General features: G+C 41.2%; 1 protein-coding gene across 2 annotated transcripts in view; it reads right to left on the bottom strand.

Annotated features, from left to right (window-relative positions):
* Positions 1-3157: 3157 nt before the first annotated feature.
* SAMD8 (sterile alpha motif domain containing 8) overlaps positions 3158-23917 on the bottom strand; it is a 61635-nt gene continuing 40875 nt past the window's right edge. For both annotated transcript variants that reach the window (XM_063435360.1, XM_063435359.1), the window contains 4 exons: positions 11566-11661; positions 10496-10613; positions 7633-7783; positions 3158-4541 (listed from right to left, as the gene is read on the bottom strand). In XM_063435360.1, coding sequence (XP_063291430.1) covers positions 4237-4541; positions 7633-7783; positions 10496-10613; positions 11566-11661 — 670 coding nt within the window. In that variant the 3' untranslated portion in view covers positions 3158-4236. The remainder of the gene's footprint in view (positions 4542-7632; positions 7784-10495; positions 10614-11565; positions 11662-23917) is intronic.

Here is a 23917-nt window from a genome sequence, read left to right on the forward strand (position 1 = left end):
ATGACAGTGCCGCTTTAAGGATACTTCCCATGACACACATATAGACACACACTGACACACACGTTGGCAAACAGTTACATAAACTGACACACATAAGGATACTCACCCTAACACACATACAGACACATAGATACATACCTTGATTAAAAAAGTAAAAATACAAAAAAAAAATTATATATAAAAAAAAAAAAATTAAAGTAACTCCTGTGTCTGTCACTTATTTCAACCACTGCAATCTCACACTATATAAGGTATACTCCAAAATACAGTCAACGTAAAGTACAGGTTTTCAGTAACCAGTTTAAAAAAGCATTCAAAGCACCATTGGATACGCTTATGTCACATACCATACTGGAAAAAAAAGGCACTAACAAGACAGTACAATTAAATCTCATCTTTAATACTCAACAGAAATGTAAACAGGTTGCATTACCCAAACAGAAGTTCAGATTAACGGAAACCAATCCTTTCACGAGGAAAATGATTCAACTAAATATTGTGACCAAAGGAATAAGAACCTATTAAAATGATTTAAATTAATAGAAGAAAAAAAAAAAACCGCAAATCTATATCTATACAGTGATACAATGGTAATATACACACATTCAAATTTAATAAAGAAATAGAATATATATACCAGCGTGGGTATATCCTTTACGTCACGGTATTACCCCAGGAGTAATGTGCACATAGGTGATCAGAAAACTTGGAATTTTGGTGAAATGAAAATTGCACTTGGTTAAATGTTTCCCATTTTTGACCTTAGGCAAAATATTTTAAATTGCTAAGTAATTAAATCCACTTGCTATGATCAGTTAAAAATAAACCTTAAAAAGAAATTGAAAAAAAAAGTGTTTTTTTTATTAATGTTTAAAATAAAAGGTTATATGTATTTAGCCTCTATGGATTTGTGTGTAATGCATACATACAAGTAAATACCTGGCTTACCCTTGGTCCATGGGTGTAACCATCTGTATGTCCTCGGTTGTAAATAGCAAAGTTTATGTAACCAAAGACCATGTGCAATGTAAAGCTTAAGAGTGTAGTTGGTTGGTTTATTTTTGCAAGACCTGAAGCTTATGGATGACATCAGGATTTGTTTAAAAAGCATCTTTGCTGTTGCTTATCAGTATGATTCTTGTTGCATTAAATGGTATTTCTGACCAAAGACAACGGGAGTCCCAAACAACAAGGTAAAGCCAGGAGTGAACTCAAAGAGGTATTTACTTATTTTTATACTTTACAGAACTATATATAGAGGATATATGAAATTGATTATTTTAAACAACGCAATATAAAGGCAGTTTTCATTTAGGCCAAAGTAGCACAATCCATATTGTAGATTTTGTTTCCATGTACAGTTGTTTAAGACTGACTTTTGCAAATTGACTGCTTCATTTTTAAACAAATGGCCTTACAGCAAATTTAATTACATTAAAGTAGACAATATCTGCTGATAAACTGTATTTCTCATGAAAACCAAATCTTATGTGTGTGTATATTATAGATACACACTAACACAAAACCAGTTGGAGCCTGCAACCGTATCCAAAAATACTCACAGAGACCTTTTCATATTTGAAATCATTGGGAATAAACAGAAGCATTATTGACCATTTGTGGCTGTTTTCTAAAAGCACAATATGATGACGGAGTTTTGAAGATAATGGTGATCTATGCTTACATCCCATCTAAACCGTATTAAGGTTTCCTTTCACATAATAGGGAACAATATTTATTACTGTAAAGGAGTGTGTCATACACACACACAGTCCAGATGAAGAGTGTTTAAATGGAAATGTATTGGTTGCAGTATGTTTGCACAACGCCATGATATTTTTTTCATGAAAATAAAAGCCTAATAATTATGTATTAAGACTCAAGAGTGCTCTTTATTTCTAAATCAGAGTGGCAGGCTGGAATGGAGTATCATAAAGATGCAGTAGGGGACCTTTTAGTGCCAGGTCTTAAAAAAATATAATAAAGAAACATAGATAAACAAAGAGAGAAAACAAAATCTGGCTCTTTAGAGCGAGCATCTCAAGCTCTGTCCCCCACAATGCAATTTCTAAAATACCAAACTAAATTATTTAATGTTTCAAAGATGATTAGCATACCTTGAAATGGCACAACATACTGTAATTTAACAGTATTTATGTTATAGTTGACATTTGGTGACAATAATTTAATGGGTTTATCAACAGCTATAGAGGATGTGTGCCTACATTGAGGTAGTTTGCATCAGAAAATGTAAAGGTGCCAACTTTTCTGATCCATGCTAACACGGACTAACTGAGAATCTGTGTTACACACATGGAGAAAATAATAATTAAAGATTGTGGCTTCAGATAAATCGAGGTATATTCCTAGGCCCTGCATTCCACTTTTCATTAAAACAAAATACAAGATAGTGGATGGTACAGATCTACTCTAAAACAATGTGAAGGAAGCAAAAAGTGTTTTAACATGTACATATATCAACTATACAAATCTTGGCAAAATGTCTTGGTCACCTTATTCTTTAGTGTTGCTGTCTCAATTTAGTGCTATATTATATTGATGTCTATGGATTTTGCAACGTTTCGTCTAGACATGAAAAAAAATACCATAATTCTTTCTTATATAAAAAAGTAGCTTTTTAAAAGACACAAGAAAATATTAAAATTGAACAAATAATAATTCACTAAATGTTAAATACAACACAGAGGCTGGTTTCAACCCCCCAAAAATATAGAGTAATACTGTGTAATCAAGGCAAAGTAATAAGATTAGAAGTCGTGTTTCACCCTTTTCCTCTTGAAAGCAAAGTTTGTTGATACTGTTAATTGCAAATAAACGCACGTTTTGTTTCTACAAACGGGGAAAAAAATCAAATAAAATATACTAAGTAAATACCCATTTACAACGAGCTGCTTTCTCACTAGATCATTCAGCACAAAAAAAAAAAAAGCTACAGTCTTCCCCCAGTGTTGAAGTCGCTGATTGATGCAATTTTTACATATCTTGGTGAGATACGAGACGTGTTCAATGATGGTTAGTCTTTGGTATCTCAGCTGTAGTGGGCTGTGTTATAGGATTCTCCACCAGCAAAGTGTAGCCATCATGAGCCTACAGACTGTACAAGGTTAAATGCAACTGACTTAATAAATAGCAAATGTTCTCTCTAAATACTTTTAATATAGCAGCCGTGTTACATAACTATAGTAAAACAATTTGGTGATTGTTTATAGTAGAGCAGATAAGAGAGCCAGGGACTTGCAAGGTTTTAAGTAGAGCAAAGACATGTCTGTCTGTGGAAGCTAGAGTTAAATCAACATTATCCGATGTCGGAAAGAAAAAAGGCTTTGCTTCACACCAAAAGGAACCGTCTAATTTCTCTCTATCAGCATCCTATTTTCACCTGCTTGTTTATGTATGTGTCAGACACTCTCAACTGGTCCAATAATTGTAAAGTTGGTTGCTTGATCATTTTAAGTGATTACCTCTATGTACTGGAACACCACCAGTTGTTTCTTTTATTACACTTGATTTAACTACGACAGCCATCTTTGAGCCATTGCACACAACACATTTTGGTTACACAGATGTTTATGGAAACCTCAATAACTCAGCTCGGGATAATCCTAGCTCCTTGGACTAAAACTATTCTCTAGAGCACATCCGCCTACAATATCATCTAATGATTACACTGCAAGTCCCAAGTCAAATGTGGGTGTTAAAGTTTTTATGTGATTAATGACGCTAAACAATCTGAAAATATAAATGAAAAAAAATATAAATAAATATCTGTTAATCTTACTCATTTGCTCTTTTGTTTTATAAATTAAGGCATAAAGACTGGAACACGTTCTGCCTAAACCTGTATGCATAATACCGTTATTTTTTTGCACATAATTTAAATGAACATTTTACTCATACTGAGAGTTCAATTTTTTTTTCTCATTTTAAGAATAGAAATTAAGAAAAATACTCTGCAGAGACTGGCGCTTTAAGGAGAATTATACGACGGCATTACAATCGGTCTTTCCAACAAGTGCCTACAATAGTATTCAAGCTTCATACCAAGATACACAACAGATGTTGTTCAGCCAATGTGGGTACTCCATGCTTCTTAGTACCTGCACCCACAACAAGCACAAACGGATAGCAGAAGTGAGATATGTGGTAACTCAGCTTCTTTATTCTCTATTCCTTCTTGGTGATTTTTGTTTGTTTTAAAGGGGGTGAAGGATTAGTTTAGCTGAATATATTCTTCATGAAAGCTGGACGGGAAAATGGCCAACAATATTCATTAGGAACAGGCCCTTTTACATTGCATTCGAAGAACGAGAACATGGGAAACCAAATGCGTGCACGCCGGCTGTGCTGGTAAGCCCGAGTGTTGGCCAGTGTGTGGTAATACAGGAACAGTCTTGTAGTGATGTAAAAGGCAATAAAGACATCGATGGAGTAATGTTCGTGTGCAGCCAGGATGAAAAAAATGCCAAACAAGTTCAGGACCCAGGACAAGGTGTGCAGAAAGTTCCAGCTTCTTGGGGTGTCTAAAATAAATAAAAAATAAAAAAACAGACAGAATATTAAAGCCCGGTCATTTGCTGAATATGATAAAAACCTGTCTACAACAGTTGGGGACCAGCAAAAAAACGTGCATACTATACACTAGTATATAAGTACTGCCGCCAGACTTTCCTCTCTAGTCGGTCCTCTCACACATCACTTCTCTGTCAGGCCTTACATTGGCTTCCTGTATCCTATAAGAGTCAATTCAAAGTGCTAAGCCATACCTAAAGAAGCACTGAACAATTCTAGGCCCTCTTATATCTCTTCACAGATCCATAGGTATGCCCCTTCTTAGTCTCTCCGCTCTGCCCGTGACCTTCTCCTGTTCGCTGCTCGCACCCGTACCGCCAACTCACGCTTGCAGGACTTCTCGCGGGCTGCTCCTTTCCTTTGGAATAGCCTGCCTACCGCCAGACTCTCGCCTAGTCTTCATTCGTTTAAGAAGTGCCTTAAAACCCATCTCTTTAGTAAAGCATATGGCCTCCCAGACTAACCTCTACCTCACACACCTGTCTCTTGCTCTCTCCTAAAGGGCAGCACTCTACTCTCTCCTTCAGCTCTGCTTCAATCCCACCTTATTTGATTGTAAATTCCTGTCCTATTGTATTTTACACCCCATCTCCTATAGACTGTAAGCTTGTTTGAACAGGGTCCTCTTCAACCTATCATTCCTGTAAGTTTTCTTGTAATTGTCCTTTTTATAGTTAAATCCCCCCTCTCATAATATTGTAAAGCGCTACGGAATCTGTTGGCAATAATAATAATAATAATAGAAGAAACAAAAATGGGTCTTATTCTTATATCCATGATAGAGCTGTAGAGTAAATAGTGATATTTTGACAAAACATAGGCCAAATAACTAAAATACCCCTTAATTTTAAAGGAAGAAACATCATTAAAAATAAATGTATTTTATTTTATATTATGCGACTTACCCATTCTATATTACAAAAACAAAAGTTAGGCTTACCTTTTTTAAAGTGGTAATACTCGTCTTGCCACAGCTCAATCCTCCCATGATTAAATTATCTCAGAGAAATACTGGGAACCTACTGTGTGGTAATCACTATGTTCCACAAACAGAATGATTCTGCATGGTAAGGTCTCTCTGTGACTTTTAACACCCGCTCAAAGTGAGTGAGAAGGAAACCTTCCTGGTTGTCAGTCAGGAGGTGTAGCCAGGAGGTGTAAGCTATGCCATATTTTCTTGAAACCTGCATTTTTATAAATTAAGTTAACCCCAGCTAATCACTAATCATTCCTTTTTAGGAAGCTGTAGAGCTTTAGAGGAATGGTGTGTCCCTTTAAGACCTTTTATTACAATGGAGACTTCAGTGGCACTGTGTAAGTGCAAGTGTAAACTGCGAGATTTCATTACTTAAGGACTAAGCACTGTACACACTTATCAGAGTCCACTAGATGCAATACCAGAGCTGGGTCAAGTTCCTTGTTGAAAACCAAGTAGCTATTAAATGTCATATTCCCAAATCTCACTTTGTCCGGGTTTGGGCAAACATACACTATATCAGTGCTCCTCAACCTTTTTTCTCAGCCAAGGCACACCAAAGCTCTCCAAAAAATAATAACCATATTTGATGATGTACTGCAAGGTATTTGCACTTACATAGACACACACACTCACAGACCAACACAGATACGCACACAGAGATTTGTGGCCCCCTCCCTGCTGTTATACCGCTCATAAAAGGTGACAACCGGCGCTCTATTGCCCTCCAAACTTATTTGCTTACGGAAAGAGAAAGAGACTGGATAGGGATTAGAATGGAATCCTCCCAATTCGCAGTCCCTATACCCCAAAGAGACACTTGTTCATAATAGAATGGCAAAAAATTCCCTAGTAAGTTTAATTTCTCAGATATGAGCATAAGTGCTAAGTAAGCTAGGGTAGCGATAGAAGGTACTGCATATTAGCCAAGATCCTAGGTCCCTAAGTCCTAAAAACCAACTAACCAACTCTCCTACTAAGAACTAAAGCAAACAGGATACCTAGACTGCCTGAACTTAAATATAGACCATGTGGTCGCGGTAAAAGCTCAACGCGCGTTTCGGCGCTGCTGATGCGCCTTTCTCAAAAGCTTACCGGACTGGGATCGCGCCACAATTTTAAACTATTAATGCCGGTGGAAGCAAGGAACTCTTCATCTATGGAATCAGCAGAGCGTTGACGACTTTTAAGCAACATGTGCCTCAAACGCCAGTCACCCCGCTCTGTGACTTTTCTTGGTCTTCCACTTCGTGGCTGATGTTCCTAAAAGCTTCCACTTTCAAATAATGCCACTTACAGTTGACAGTGGAATATCTAGCAGGGAAGAAATTTCATGAACTGACTTATTGCAAAGCTGGCATCCTATCATAGTATCATGCTTGAATTTACGGAGCTTTTTAAGAACGACCCATTTGTTTCACAAATGTTTGTAAATGCTGACTGCATGGAAAGGTGCTTGATTTTATACAGCTTTGGCAATGGGTCTGACAGAAACACCTGAATTCAATAATTAAGGTGTGTCCCAATACTTTTGTTTATATAGTGTATGTATTATTTACAAGCTAGTTCAACGTTCTCACCAGCAAAACAGATCTTAATAGAACACCAAACAAAACTTGGATTGATTTAGTGGTTCTGGTGTATAGCTCATGCCCACTCAGTCTCACTGCTCAATTGTCTGCCATTTACGAGTTAAATTATTTTGTTAATGCAACCCTAGCCACAGTATTTTTTTAAATTGGGATTCTGATCTCCTTCTATCTTAGTAGCTGCTAGGACCTACAGCATGCTGTGTGTCATTTTTGCACATAAATCTATCTGAATGTGCAGCATCTGTGCAAGCAGAAACACTGCACATACAGATTACTGCCACCATGACAACTTCTACGGGTTGTAGCAACCCTTTGAGGGACTAAGAATCAATCAAAAAATATATCCATTGCTATATACAATACAATCTTTAAAGACAACTGATGGATCTCTGACCATCAACATTAGGATAAAGAACAATCAAAACTTAATCTCATGTGACAAACAAATAAAGTTTAATTGTATGGCATGCTTACATTCTGTGACAAAGAAGTTCAGCATCGTCAGGACCACAGTATGGCCGCTAAACATGTAATCTCCACAGGTGTGCACTCCAGTTAGGGTCATCCCAAATCCACTCCAGATGGCAAAAGCTCGCTGAAGCTTGGCCCACATGTTATCATATAGCTAAAAGAAACACAATTGCAAAAAATAAAATAAATAAATGTTATGTCAGAGAATCAAGTACAACAGACTAATTGTTCATTAAATAGTAGCTGATGACAGAGTTAATGAAGTTTATTCGCTAACCTTTGAATTTAATTAAATCTGAATTAAAAACTGGGGAAATAATAGCTGATCTAGAAAAAAAATCTTCAACTCAGCCATAGTCACAATTTGACTATTTTTGCCTCAGTTTTGTCATTCAGATTTAATTCACGAGTTTAGTGCATAACCCCAATAGTTAAACAGACATTACAGAGACACCAAAATAAAAGTCTAATTATTTTGGATTTTGATACAATGGGTACACTTACATGTTTTGTATTAATGCAGGGTTATTTACTAATGCGAGAATTGAGAGGAATTCAAAGTGAATATAAAGGGTTATTGGAGTCTGTATGTACAGCCGTTTGTTTTGAAATGCTGCACATACAGAGTTTAACCTTCTCTGTGGCCGCGGGTGGCGCTAGCTCCGCAGAAGCCAGATGTGCATTACCAGCGAAGGAAGGAGCCACAGCACCCACCGGGGACACAAGTAAGAGGGTAATGCACTAAATAATGGCTTGTTCCTTCACTAGGAAACGGGCTGTGATGGTTATGATGCCATCAGTAACACTTTAAAGTGGCTCTCAAACTTGCCTCTCTCTTATTATTTCCTCTTCTCTTCCTCTTTCAGAATCTGTTCTTCTTTTCTTCATTTCTGATCTACTTCTATTGTAGGCTTGGCATGCAAAGCCTTAAAGCTCCACCATTTTGTCACACTTGTCAGGCGTAGGAAAAATACATAAAACAAAACAGATCCTACTTTGTCTTATGTTTTAAAGAGAACTAGACCAGAAACGAAGATTCCGAAAGAGAAGAGGGAACAATAGGAGAAAGTTAGATTCAGGTTCAGTTATTTTGGCCTTAAATTTTAAATTCACTCTGAATTCTCAGCAATTCCCAGTTTACTGAATAAGCCTGTCAGTGTGAGCTTGTGTATAATGTAATGGGATTTGTTGTATATACATGATTGAATACAAAGTTTTCCTTAGCAACAGCCCTTTCCATTTGCAGCAGTTGTCCCAGTGCTGGCTTGTTTAGTACATGCAACTACTCTAGCTTACTCAGAGAAAACACATACATCCTCCATAATCTCTGATTAAAGGGCAGGAACTTCTGTTACTTAATGTCTCTTAACCAGTAAATCGGAAATTACTCTTATCCTTTAAATTTCTACCAAAAGTATGAATAAACTAATTTATAAACATCTTATTTCAAAATATTCAAGTGAATTCAGTTACAGCATCCAGGAAAATGTATGGTTGTATTCACTAAATAGTGAATTCTGGTCAAATAAAAATCTAACGGACAACTTGAGATGAACATAGCCATGCCTTGACTAAAGCTGAATTTGAGAATTTCTCCAAATCAGCTATTTTGGTCTGACTTTTCCACTAAGCTTTCAATTAGGGATCGACCGATACTGATTTTTTTAGAGACAATACCAATAATCAGTGAAATTTCAGGCCGATAACCGACAACTTACCGATACCGATATTCTGTACATTTATCATTTTTTAAAAATAAAACTATTTCTACAAAAATCTACTGTTACCTGAACATGTTTATTATTTATTTATTTGCAAATCTTTTTTTTTTTTTAATTAAGGTAAATGCACAAAATATACATGCCAGTAAGAATTTTGTATGTTTTCAAGAATATGTGTATGTGTATGTGTAGTGAATGCAGTGTGTGTGTTTGTGTAGTGGATGCAGTGTGTGTGTTTGTGTAGTGCGGTGTATAGTGAATGCAGTGAGTGTTTGTGCAGTGTGTATATAATGACTGCAGAGTGTGTGTGTTTGTTTAGTGTGTGTATAGTGAATGCAGAGTTTGTGTAGTGTGTGTATAGTGGATGCAGTGTGTGTTTGTGTAGTGTGTATATAATGAATGCAAAGTGTGTGTTTGTGTAGTGTGTGTATAGTAAATGCAGTGTGTGTATAGTGAATGCAGTGTGTTTGTGTAGTGTGTATATAATGAATGATGAGTGTGTGTTTGTGTAGTGTGTATAGTGAATGCAGTATGTTTGTGTAGTGTGTATATATAATGAATGCAGAGTGTGTGTGTTTGTGTAGTGTGTGTTTGTGCAGTGAGCATTTGTGCAGGTATATTCAATTTTTTTACATTTTGTTTTAGTCCCCCCCACCCTGCTTCTTACCTAGTCAGGGAGCGGGGATATGGCATTCCCTGGGGGCCCAGCAACAGTCTTAACTACCTTCCCAGCAGCTCCCCTCTAACTCTCGCTGCCTGCGTGCTGCTCGGAGAGTTGCCATGGTAACCCGTGGCAATACTCTGGCAGCCGCGGGACTCGCGAGAGTAAGACAGGGGAGCTGAAGGGAGCTTCTAGATAAGTAAGAGTGTGCTGGGCCCCCCAGGACCCTGATGGTGGCCCTGGTCTGCATTATCTGTATCTTTATTAGCCGATAATGATATTGCTGAAAATACTGAATATCTGCCGATAAATATCGGCCAGACCGATAATCGATCGATCCCTACTTTTAATTCATTAACATTCATTGTTTAGTGAATGGACCCTAAGGTGGTAGGAACCAATTTACTAAGTTTTTGGTTTATGGAATTGGAATTTTGAGTAACTTGGGATTAATGGGAAAATGTTAAATAAAATACAAGGTTACCTTTCCGGAACACTGAAGATGTTCACCCGGGACAGAAAGTGATGTTACAAACATAGTGATACATCTCAGGAGAAAAACTGTTCCCATCAGACTACAGAGCCGACGCAACAGAATGGACCTTGGTCAAAACAAAACCAAAAAAAGCAAAGTTAAAATGTGCACATATTGAAATTAATATAACAGATCACATTTGGCATTACTGATGGGTTACTCCAAGGATCATGAAAACTGTACTGATTTAAAGTGGTCATGGTGCCTTGAGTCTGTATGTACAGCGATTTGCTATAAAATGCTTTACATATAAAGTTTAACCCCTCTACTGCTGGAGCATCATTTGTGTATCATTAGCCAGCATTGAGCAAGAGTTCTGGGCTGGCTAATGTCAACTCTGTGCGTTTTTGACATATTTCATCAGCAAATACAGCATGCCACAGAAAGCCAATGGCGGCACGCCCCCTCCCGGCAACATATGTCCTCCCATCAGTCCGTCCACTCGGGCAGCTATCGAAGAGACATGGAAGAGGATTGTCCTGGTTTTGGTGGAAAGGTCCTGATTTAGTTCCCTTGTGTCCTGAATCAGGGAACACCAGGGGATTGTCCCAGTGAAGCACAGTGTGAGTGCATCATTAAATGGGCTCTCGCTGTGCAGCTGACACTACGACCATGTAGAAAGTACTACAGCATTGCTCACTATATGGTCCTGAAGGCTTGGGGCCAGCCAGACAGAATGTCAAAGGGTAGGCAGGCCCTCCCATTATCAATGCCACCCATGGCTAAGCTTCTCCCTCATTATATTGCTAATGTGGCTATTACACACTAAGCTAATAAACGCCATGCAGATATTTTTTTTAATATTTCTTGGATAAAAGGAACATGAAGCAGTTTTACAGAAATACTAAAGTTATCAATATACTTTTTTATTGTATCCCTTCACCCACCCAATGTTCTTCACAAATTGTCACAGAGTTCAGCTCTAACTTTAGAGTTTTTTCTTTCATTATTGATTTATTTTGGGAAGAAGCAAAATAACAGTTCATTAATGATTTTGAGGTTACATTTCCATCTAATACCTGTATTTATGAAGCAACAGCACAAGCAGCCAGATATAGCAAAGGACCACTCCACACATCTCTGTCATTGCAAAGGCCCATGGGATTCGAGGGACACTGCACAAAAGAAAAGAAAAAAATCAACACAAATAGTGCATAATATCCCAATATCTCCACTATTACAATTATTTATAATCCTTACAATGAGCACTAGATGGTGCTGTCATCACAATGATACCAGTTATAGATTCACAAGGCCTAAACTAATTTTGTTTTGATATGTGTACTGTGCCTAGGGTAGTTGGTCCTAGTGCTAAAACCACCATTTAGGTGACTCGACCTCTCCCTCTCCCCCTCCCCCCCCCCCCCCTTTCCGCCCTTAAAAGGTAATAAGACATTTCCAGCACCACACAGGTGGTGCTGTGCTCACTCGATCCACCTCCTTGACTGACAATTTCAGCCAATCAAATGCTTTCCCTATTGGCTGAGATTGACAAGGAAGTGGAAGCAGGGTGGGGGAAAACTCCGGCTTGGCCATTCCGCACCTCCTCATAGAGATGCATTGAATCAATGCATCTCTACAAGGAAAGTTCAGGGTCTCCATGCAGATGGTGGCGACACTGAGGAGTGGCCACTGGAGGTGTCTCTAGGGGGCAATGTAAACACTGCAGTGTTTATAGCAAAAAGGCTGCAAGGATGAACTATACTCACCAAAACAACTACAATAAGCTGTAGTTGTTCTGGTGACCATAGTATCACTTCAAAGTAAGATAAATCTGAACACACACACACACACAGAGCCTATCTGGCATGCTCTTTGGTGCTTGCCCATATTCATATAATATTCCAATAAAAGGTTGATTTTATTGTGTCAAACTCCAGACATGGGCAAATATGCAGTTTAACATTTCGAACATTTATTAAGATATCCAAAAATAGAGCACATTGTGGCAGGCTTATGCAATGTATGATCGCATATTGTAAGTAAATCCGCCTTATTTTTGGAAAAATTGTTGAAACTTAAAAAAATATACTTAAGAGGTATATTCAAACTTCTTCAAATCTCGCTTTTGCAGAAGATGTGGTACTAAAACACAAAATCCTCATTCTAATGCACTTTAAAGGAACATTTCACCTTAACTAAGACTTTTTTACATGGGGTCCGCTGTGCGCTACTTCCCATCTCGATTGCAGGAGAGCTGTAAACACTCTGTCTGAGCTAAGCCTGCTAAGTGCAGGGCTTGGATCTGAAAAGCTAATGGAACTGTCCTGGCTGCTGAGAGGAAGCAGGGAGCAGCTCTTTGGCATCATAATGTACCCGTAGCTGTTATTGTGCCTGCCATGTACATTTAATGCATTATCTATATAACCAAATTTTTTAAAAAATTGTTGCAACTTGTATTCAATTATTGTTTGTCCATTTGTTCTGTGATATGAAAAAAAAATACTTTATTATATTTAAGTTTACCTTGCATAAACTTCTTTTAGCATTTATATTTGTCCACAATCTATATAGGTGTATATCATTGGTGCTGAGCGTGCAGCTAGATCAGTAATTTGTCATATGACAACTTGCCAGACACAAAGACTGACCAAACAGTGCCTCGTTATCAAAAACCAAGTTAAGGTTTTCAGTAAAACAAAAATATTTTTGTCTGGCTACCAGCTAAACAGCCTGAGAGCAGAACAGGGGTACTCCCGTGGGCCGCACCGGCAGGGGGCAGCAGACTGGGAAGATGGCCGGGGAAAACACCCTAACAGAACCCTGCTCCCTCACCCCCCCTTTTTTTTCTCTCTCTCTCTTGGTTTTCTTCTCCTCCCTCCTTCTTCTAACTCACTCACCTCTAACACTTGAAACCCACTCACCCCTGCCAGCAAACGTAGACCATGAGATGCCGCAGGACAACCCTGACAGGTCAGACCGACCAACCCCATAGACCCAACCCCACGCACACGCCCCACACACTAACAAAAGACAGAGGATAATCCACAGGCGACCCAGCAAAACCTGAGACACAACAATCACCCATACCAAGTAAATCCAATCTCCTGCCAGAAAAAACACACAAGAACAACAGTCAGATACACCACTCAACACCTCAAGAAAACACTGACACACGCCCTGACCTACGACATTGACAACGAACCTATCCTTCAACGTGAATATGACAAAAAAACGAGCTGTAACTGAACCTCAAAATAAGTACTAAAAATATAAACATTCCCCTGAGTGGGAAACCCATTAAAAAAAAAGCTGATCTCAACAATATCAGAGATCATATATAATAAGCCTCTGTGAAGGCACATGCTAAAATGCTACTGATATACCGATTCTGTATTCTATGTTACTTGTCAGCCATCCATTGCAACCCGTGCGTGGGCACACCGTATTGAATCCGCTTTTATTGAGATCAGCATGAGGAACCGTTCCTCATGCTGATCTCAATAAAAACGGATTCAATACAAAAATATTTGTGCAATTAAAAATACTAGCATAAAAATGTAAACGTCATTTAATCAAAGGATGGATTAATAAATTATGGATTTTTAATTACATCTTACAAGCCTGCCCTTTCAGACTAGTATACACAAGAACATATACACATAAGATAAACGTTTGCTTTAAAGGAGGAGAAAGTTAAGTTTCAATGTGAACTTCTGCTTTTATTCATGTTAGCAACTTGCTGACATGGCACAGATTACAACTGTTTCAGCTACAGCCAAGAATGGACGTTTTGCTAAAATAGCAACTGTACATGTGTCAGATTAGATTAGAGAGAGCAAAACATGAATAGGCTTGTTATAGTTATATAAGCAGTAATTTAGACGTATTTATTATTTTGGAACATTTGTAAAAAAATATTGGGATATTTAGTTAAATACAATATAATGTATTTAAAGGGAATCTCTTGCACACTAGAAAAGGTAGGTTATGGTGCCAGGAGTCGTCTGCCTTTAACCTGTCAAACTGTTTACGAATATCGTTGCATTGAATGTCGTTGTCCTTCTAGTCAGTAAAAATGGAAGTTAATACATCCACATTAACTTACCTGCTCATACCAGCTTTAAACATTATCCATTGGCCAAGAGCCATCAGTGGACACTCCCAGCCAACGTCGAGAGCTGACACAGCAAGGTAAGCGTCATTGGCTTATTAAACGTGGAATTGTAGAGAATAGGAAAGAGAAACTGGAAATGTCAGGTCAAAAAGTACATTTTTATAAATGGATGAGTTGGAGATTTTTCACCTAAAATAAGCAATTCCCTTGTCAATTCCTTCCACAATTCTTTAATAAATGAATAATTACCAAAGTCGTCAATGGTCTTGCTAGACATAAGAGATTTTGATGTAAATCCAGTTAAGGTCTCAATTACCCACAGCTTGCATTTTACTCATGAATGTATGTTGATAAACAATGCTGTCATTTTTCAATAGGCCTCCATATAATAATTGGTTTGGATGGTTGCCTGTCTGGACAAGTCAAGAGAGGTATTATTTTGAACAAGTCTGATAACCCAACCTCTTCACAGAGACAGAAGTTACTTTAGTTCACATTTCTGGGAGCACGTGACCACAGCAGCTGCAGTGTCAGACGCTTGTAGTGGCATATTCTCTTATACAATGGCCTCTTCTAAAGATGTAACACGTTGGAATGGAAATGCAGTCTTATGAAACTTGGCTATGTTTGATATATTTATACGCAAGTAATAATCACGCTGGACAAGCTGCAAAAGAAGATTTGTGACAAAAATATATTTTGGCTGTTTGTTAGAAGAGCATTTCCAAATGCTTGTACATGAGAAGAACAAAGACTACAAACACCTACCCTGACTCAATGTGCATTAGTAATTAGTAACCAAGGACTCCTCATTAGTTACAGGTCAAATTTGCAGTGCAACGAAATTATAAAGGTAAAAAAATAAATAAACAAAATAACAAACCTGAAATGTCTATTTAAAACATACCTTAATCCCCATGTGATGGATGCCACCTCTCCACACAAGGTATGGCAGCCATTACAAAGTGCTGTGACAAAGCCAGTCTTGCCAGGATCGGCAAGACGGGGCGTTTTCTAATAATGAAAAAAATAATGTGAGAACAGTCACTCCTGCATCTACTGCTATGCCAATCATGTACAGCCAGCCGGGAAGACTTTTATTGAGAATAGTACAAGCCACGTTCACATGTTATTACTGGACAGCCTCACTCTCGATGATGTTTAGTAATGGCCTGAATAGATCCCACGTGGCACAGAACAACCAGGACTGTGGTCCTATGTCATGATTGACAACCAATGCATGGCTGAAGCAGTGCATGCTGGGATCAGTGGTCAAATGGCACGTCTTTAACCCTGCAAAAAGTGACTTTATGGGGGGGGGGGGTAAATTTTGCGTTCTCAGACTACTAAGCTCAAACAAAATCACTAATTATTTCTGCTTTTACTGTTGTCCAGGGTTTAATGTAGGGATAGATCGATTATCGGTTTGGCCGATATTATCAGCCGATATTTAGGATTTTGTCAAATATCGGCCACTATTGATACCGATAATGTAATGTAAGTGTAGCACTTCCTGTCAGTCCGGCCGGGTACAGGAAACTGAAGCTCCTCCCTTCCCTGTCCCTTGGTGTTCCTCTCCCCTCCCTGTCCCTTAGTATTCCTCTCCCCTCCCCATTCCCCCCCCCCCCCCGCCCTGCCCTTAATGTTTCTCTCCCTTCCTGTCCTTTAGAGCCCCCCCTCACTACCCTTTAGTGGTCCTCTCCCCTCCATGGTGTGCCTCATTGCCTCTCTTGTAGCGTGGCTGAGCGGTATAAAGAGACTAAGGGATTTTAAAAACCCTTTTCTATGTTGCGGCAGTATTCACAAATTTTTACTTTAAGGGGTCTTATAGTTCTCCCTATGTATTGTAAGCCGCAAGGGCATTCTAACATATAAACAACATTGTTTTTGTATGGCATGTAATGGTATTCTTAATGTTGTATATTTTATTAGTGTTGTTAAATTTAAAACTGTGGATATGTCTATCCGGTTCAGTCGTTTTCTTGCATGCTATACAGCAATTGCATCTAAAACAAAATCCTTGTTTAGGTTTTTTTTTTTTTAATGATTTTGTTCTGTGAAATGTTTTGTTAAAGGATCACTATAGGGTCAGGAACACAAACATGTATTCCTGACCCTATAGTGTTAAAACCACCATCTAGCCCCCTGGGCCCCTCATGCCTCCATAAATATAGCAAAATCTTACTGTATTCAAGCCTGAAGCTGTAGATCTGCATGCTGTTTGCCTTAAGAAAAACAAGCTGTCTGCTGACATCATCAGAAGTGTTAGCCTGATCCAATCACAATGATTCCCCACAGGGTTGGCTAAGACTGACAAAGAGGCAGATCAGGGGCAGAGCCAGCATGATTCAAACACAGCCCTGGCCAATCAGCATCTCCTCATAGAGATGAATTGAATCAATGAATCTCTATGAGGAAAGTTCAGTGTCTGCATGCAGAGGGAGGAGATACTGAATGTTTGGATACATTTTAGGCAGCCTTGAGCCAGGAAGGATCTCTAACAGCCATCTGAGGAGTGGCCAGTGAAGTTATCACTAGGCTGTAATGTAAACACTGCATTTTCTCTTAAAAAACATTGTTTACAGCAAAAAGCCTGAAGGTAATGATTCTACTCACCAGAACAAATTCAATAAGCTGTAGTTGTTCTGGTGACTATAGTGTCCCTTCAAATGCATTTTTTAAGTTAGGAGCTCCTCTAAATACTTTCTTTGGGTTTTCAGGGAGGATCTTCTTTAATATTTCATCCTCCTTGAGCAAGTGCCAGTGCATTTTTTGTTTTCAAGAGTATATATTTGTTATTGTAGTCTAATAATTTAGGTAGCATAAAATCCCTTTAATTATTGGTTTTAGGGTTTTCATACTTTATTAGATTATCTCTATCTACATTCGAAGTTATACTGATAACTTCGTCCAATGTTTTGGGATTATACCCTTTCTATATTAATTTTTATTTCCCACCCCTGGTGGTATTTTTTCACAGTTACTATGTAAGTTTTAGATTTAAAAAAAAAAAAAAAAGTGAAGTGGTCTTCGCGCAAAGGCACTGTCCCTGCAGCCTTCCTTTTTTTTTTTTTATGTTTATTTGTTTCTGAGAGCAGAGCTGCTTCCCTGGCAGGTCAGTCAGCTGGAATACTCCCTTCCAATTGGCAACGTTGGTTCTGTGCAAACTTCGTGTCTGGTTTTAGCACACACAGAATGCCAAGCTCAGATCCCTTTGGACAAGCTGCCCATGTCTGAGTGAGTTACATGCACTGTGTCAAAGCTCCAGTTTGACTATATCCCTGATAAAGAAAGAAATAGGGGGAAAAACACAAACATAAATGTTGTCCCATTAAATTGAGTGAATGAAGCTGCCTGTCCCTGCTGGACTGCAACTCCTATGAAGCTCAGTGAAATTCTGGGTGTGCCTAGTGACACAAACTTTATTAAAGACATGGAGGCTCCTATTTCCGCTAGTTTCTCCGGATCCTATGGGCTAGTCAACTCTTGGGTCTTCTAAGTTTGTAGTATAGTTTCCATTTACTTTTCCTACTGCTACTGTTAATATTCAGTATGATCAGGAGATGAGATGACTCTTCTGGGTCTCACGCCATCCTTAGGATTCCCTTAGGGACTTTCCCCTACAGTCTCAGGGAATGAAGATGAATTCTGAGGAGCTACAGGCTATACTCGGCTTTTATGTCCAGATCCATGACTGTCATGTCATATTCTCTTTCCCAAACGTTCACCTAAGCCTTTTTAGAGGCCCAGAGATCAGTTCCTCTGGCCTTTCAAAAGGCCGTAGCAGCTCATGATCAAAAACCTGAACATACAGGCCGTAAGGAAGGGATTGACAAATTTGCTTGGAATCTAGGAGCCAGCTAAAAAAGTTAGGAACCAGGTTTTTCAATGTCAAAAATACAATTATTAAAGGGACACTATAGGCAACCAGACCACTTCACCTCATTGAAGTGGTCTAGGTGCATAATCACAGGTCCCTTAACCCTGCACAGATAATTATTGCAGTTTTTAATAAACTGCAATAATTACCTTTGAGGGTTAACTCTACCAGACAGCGACTAAATTATTACTTTTTTTTATTGTCATTTAAATCCATCCAGCCTCCCTACCTTTGGGAGAGCTGGAGTGGATCAGCTTTCCCAAGCGCCCAGTGGGGCTGTGGTCATCTCCCTGTTTAGTAATGTGGGGCCAGACTGACGTGATAACCTGGCTATCAGCATCACTGGAGGGCATGCACAGCAGGGAGATGACAACTCCCTCCCCTCGAGCCGCCTGCCTGTCTACCTGACTACCTCAGCCCTACATGAGCCGACTGCCTGCCTCAGCTCTCAGGCAGCCGGTCACCTCCAGGGCTTAACTGACCAAAATTTCTGGTCGCCATGGCGACCTAGTGCCTGGGATTTGTCGAGTCCACCCGTAAGTTCTTGTCTAAAACAAAAAACACTTCTCCAAAAAAGGACTGATGGACAGTTATACACCATCATTAATGGCGCGCAATTCGAACCACCGTAAAAGAGCCCTTAGCCATGAGCATCTGGGGATCTACCTGTAACGGATCGCCTGGCACCCCGACTTGGTACCTCCATTAATGGATGCTCCTAGTGCTTCCTGAGGACTCCAAGCACTCTGGCAGACACCACAATCACCGAACCGATGCAGCATATGAACCTTCTCAAGCATAGGAATGCTGTAGACCATTGAATAGGAACCATACGAATAGGCTTGTACTCCTAGCAGTCAACTGGAACAGCATGCAATAAATCCTTCCCCCCAATAATGAGACGACACATCACTTTGAGGGTAAAACAGGAACTCTGGACTGGCTCATCCAGCCTGGCTTTTATTTCCAACTCACACATACAGGCCACACCCAGGGGGAGGCATAAAAGAACCAATGACATAGATGTTACCTCCCACACATCCCCTCCCCTTAGTGTGACACATAATCCCATTATGCATACAGTGTAAAATATACTTTTACACAACTTTCATAACTTTAAAACCATACATCACATTCACATAAAAATACATATCCACAATCAATCCATTCAGGGGAACAACATATTAAAAAATGGCATGAATCCGACCAGGGGTTCAAAAGTTACTAAAAGTATCTTTTGTTCCTTTCTGGCTGGCAGAAAAACATCCCCACAATGCACCCTGGTTTCCTCCCTTCTGCCCTGGAGTTAATTGGAGAAGTAATCCAATTACCCAGGACTAAAGGCAGACTCCATTAACCACATGGTTGCAAAACAACATAAAACACTTTAAAATACATAAAGTCACATTTACACATAACACACAGACATTTCACCTATCCCCAGATAGCTGGGATCTGCACGCACAAAACTACCGAATAGCGCGCAGATCCTACTCACACAGTACAATTGCCATGGAGCTAAAGTATTTCCCATTGTATTTCATTATATGAATAGGCTCCATGGTATGGCTATCTGGGGTATCACATTCCCATAAAGTCTGGTCCATAGTCCAAAGGCAAGAGGCGGGCAATCAGCCCCCTCCAAGGACACGTGGCGAGGTCGGTTTCGCCACACTTCTCCCCTTTACCCCCCAGACTAACAGGGTACTTGACCTCCTGCCGGTCAGTGCCCTTGTTAGTCCAGCAGCCCACCCACAAGACAGAAACAGCAGAGCAGCCCACCCACAATAAACAGTTACTACACCTGGGTGAGGGAGAATCTTGTCCAGGTTCAGGTGCCTCACCACGGCTGTGTGGGGGACTGGTAGGCTGCCTTGGTAGGTTGCTGAGGGGGCAGAGACCAGCGGTACTCTGTCCTGTTGCCAGCACTACCACGGGAGTAGTCTGGTTGGAGCCTGGTTGCTGGAGACCGACTGTCTCCCCTTTAAATACACCGCTCTGCTGCTGGAGACCGACTGTCTCCCCTTGAGTTACACAACTCTGCTGCTGGAGACCGACTGTCTCCCCTTTAGTTACACAGCTCTGCTGCTGGAGACAGACTGTCTCCCCTTTGGCTAAACAGCCCTGTTGTGGGGGTGCAGGACCGACCGTCCCTACCCCCTGTGCTGGAAGTGCAGAGACCACGGTCCCATCTGCACAGGTGTGGGGCTTACAGTCTCCCCCTGGTACATTAAGCTGCCACTGGGGAGAGGTGAGAGGTGGTAACCAGCTCCTCTCCCATTAGAACACTCTGCCGCTGGGGAATGGAGACTGGGCTCTCTATTCCCTGTACATTAATGATCCGCCGCTGGGGAGAGGTGGTAACAATCTCCTCTCCCATGCATACTTCCCGTCTCTGTGGAGGGAGACCGACTGTCTCTCCTCCCAGCACAGAGTCCTGCTGTGGGGAAAAGGGGGCTGGGCTCTCCATTCCCAACAAATCACACTGCCGCTGGGGAGGGAGGACGGCCCCTTTAGCTCCCTGTAACTTGGGCGCAGAGACCACGGTCCCATCTGCGCTGGTGTGGGGCTTACTGTCTCCCCTTGGTGCGCTAAGCTGCCGCTGGGGAGAGGGGGTAACAAACTCCTCTCCCTTACACACTTTCAGCCGCTTGGGAGCAGGGCTGACCCTCTGTACTCCCTGTAGGCAGGGCGCAGAGACCACGGTCCCATCTGCGCTGGTGAGAGGCTTACTGTCTCCCCTTGGTGAGCTGCGCTGCCGCTGGGGAGAGGGAATAACAAACTCCTCTCCCTTACACACCTTCAGCCGCTGGGGAGAGGGGATAACAGGCTCCTCTCCCTGCACCGTAGACTGCCGCTGGGGAGCAAGAACGGCACCTTCAGCTCCCTGTAAAGCACACTGCCGCTGGGGATCTGGGCCGACTGCCCAGCATCCCTGTAGGGCCGGTAGAGAGACCGCAGTCCCATCTCCACCTGCCCTCTGTGGGTCTTCCCAGGACCAATCCGTGAGGCCCCTCAACATTTGTGAGTAAGGGCCACCTGCTTCCCCACCTGGCAACTCTGGCTGCTGCTGGGGATCTGGGCCGGCTGCCCAGCATCCCGGTGGGCCCGGTGGAGAGACCTTGGTCCCATCTCTACCTGCCTGTTGTGGTTCCTCACAGGACCAGTCTATGAGGACCCCCACTTCGGGTTCCTCCCGCCGCCTCAGGGAAAGACGGCTAACCTCCTCGGATGCAGCCTCTACTCGGCTGCTGTAACGCTCCTGCTGCTGAGCATACTTCCTCTCTTTTGCCAACCGGAATTCTCGGTCCAGCCTTGTGTTTCGCTCAGCCATGACCTGGTTCCAGATCACCCGGCGTGTCTCCATGGGTATATCATCCCCATACTCGGCCACTCGCTGCCTCACCTCGGCCAGCCAATCATCTCCAGAGCCAGAACCTTCCATACTTGTCTGCTCCCAGGGGCGCTGCACGACTGCTAGCGTTGCCCTCAATTTGTAAATCCAAACAGTGTCTCTGAGCTGCTTTACCTCACACTAGGACGCCATCCCACCGCTTGCCACCAATGTAACGGATCGCCTGGCACCCCGACTTGGTACCTCCGTTAATGGATGCTCCTAGTGCTTCCTGAGGACTCCAAGCACTCTGGCAGACACCACAATCACCGAACCGATGCAGCATATGAACCTTCTCAAGCATAGGAATGCTGTAGACCATTGAATAGGAACCATACGAATAGGCTTGTACTCCTAGCAGTCAACTGGAACAGCATGCAATAAATCCTTCCCCCCAATAATGAGACGACACATCACTTTGAGGGTAAAACAGGAACTCTGGACTGGCTCATCCAGCCTGGCTTTTATTTCCAACTCACACATACAGGCCACACCCAGGGGGAGGCATAAAAGAACCAATGACATAGATGTTACCTCCCACACATCCCCTCCCCTTAGTGTGACACATAATCCCATTATGCATACAGTGTAAAATATACTTTTACACAACTTTCATAACTTTAAAACCATACATCACATTCACATAAAAATACATATCCACAATCAATCCATTCAGGGGAACAACATATTAAAAAATGGCATGAATCCGACCAGGGGTTCAAAAGTTACTAAAAGTATCTTTTGTTCCTTTCTGGCTGGCAGAAAAACATCCCCACAATGCACCCTGGTTTCCTCCCTTCTGCCCTGGAGTTAATTGGAGAAGTAATCCAATTACCCAGGACTAAAGGCAGACTCCATTAACCACATGGTTGCAAAACAACATAAAACACTTTAAAATACATAAAGTCACATTTACACATAACACACAGACATTTCACCTATCCCCAGATAGCTGGGATCTGCACGCACAAAACTACCGAATAGCGCGCAGATCCTACTCACACAGTACAATTGCCATGGAGCTAAAGTCTTTCCCATTGTATTTCATTATATGAATAGGCTCCATGGTATGGCTATCTGGGGTATCACATTCCCATAAAGTCTGGTCCATAGTCCAAAGGCAAGAGGCGGGCAATCAGCCCCCTCCAAGGACACGTGGCGAGGTCGGTTTCGCCACACTACCTTTTGGGCACCCTTGAACTAGAGGTAAGGAATAATACTCACCTCCATGTCTTTAAAGGGATTTTATGATGTATAGTGTTTTATTTCTAACACTATAGTGCCCTGTGGTTCCCAACTTCCTCATGCTCCTAGCGGCCAATAAAAGGTATAAAAACCCTTTAATCACTTACCTGATTCCAGCACTGAGCTCTGCCTCCTCTGACATCATCCGACAGGGGACCTAATGCGCATTTGCGGCGAGTGTCGCAAGGGCATTAGGCCCTCCCCATAGGAAAGTATTGAATTAAAGCTTTCCTATGGGGATTTCACGAACACCGGATGTCCTCATGCAAAGCGCGAGGACATCCAGTGTTGCTAAGGTGACATGGAGTCCGGTAAACTCCTGGAAGCGCCTCTAGTGGCTGTCTCTAAAACTGCAATGTTTTATATTAGGGATCGACCGATATTGATTTTTTAGAGCCGATACCGATATTCTGTGAACTTTCAGGCCGATATAATTTGCCGATATTCTGTACATTTACCATTTTGGAAAATAAAAACTATTTCTAAAGGTAAATGCACAAAATATACATGCCACGTGTAGTGGATGGAGTGTGTTTAGACAGGGGAGCTGTGTATGTTTGTGTAGTGTGTGTGTAGGGGATGCAATGTTTGTTTAGTGTGTGTGTAGTGGATGCAGTGTGTGTGTAGTGGATGCAGGGTGTGTGTAGTGGATGCAGGGTGTGTGTAGTGGATGCAGGGTGTGTGTAGTGGATGCAGGGTGTGTGTAGTGGATGCAGGGTGTGTGTAGTGGATGCAGGGTGTGTGTAGTGGATGCAGTGTGTGTTTGTGTAGTGTGAGTGTTGTGGATGCAGTGTT

The sequence above is a fragment of the Pelobates fuscus genome, chromosome 10 (genome assembly GCF_036172605.1).
Source record: "Pelobates fuscus isolate aPelFus1 chromosome 10, aPelFus1.pri, whole genome shotgun sequence".
NCBI classification, from domain to species: Eukaryota; Metazoa; Chordata; class Amphibia; order Anura; family Pelobatidae; genus Pelobates; species Pelobates fuscus.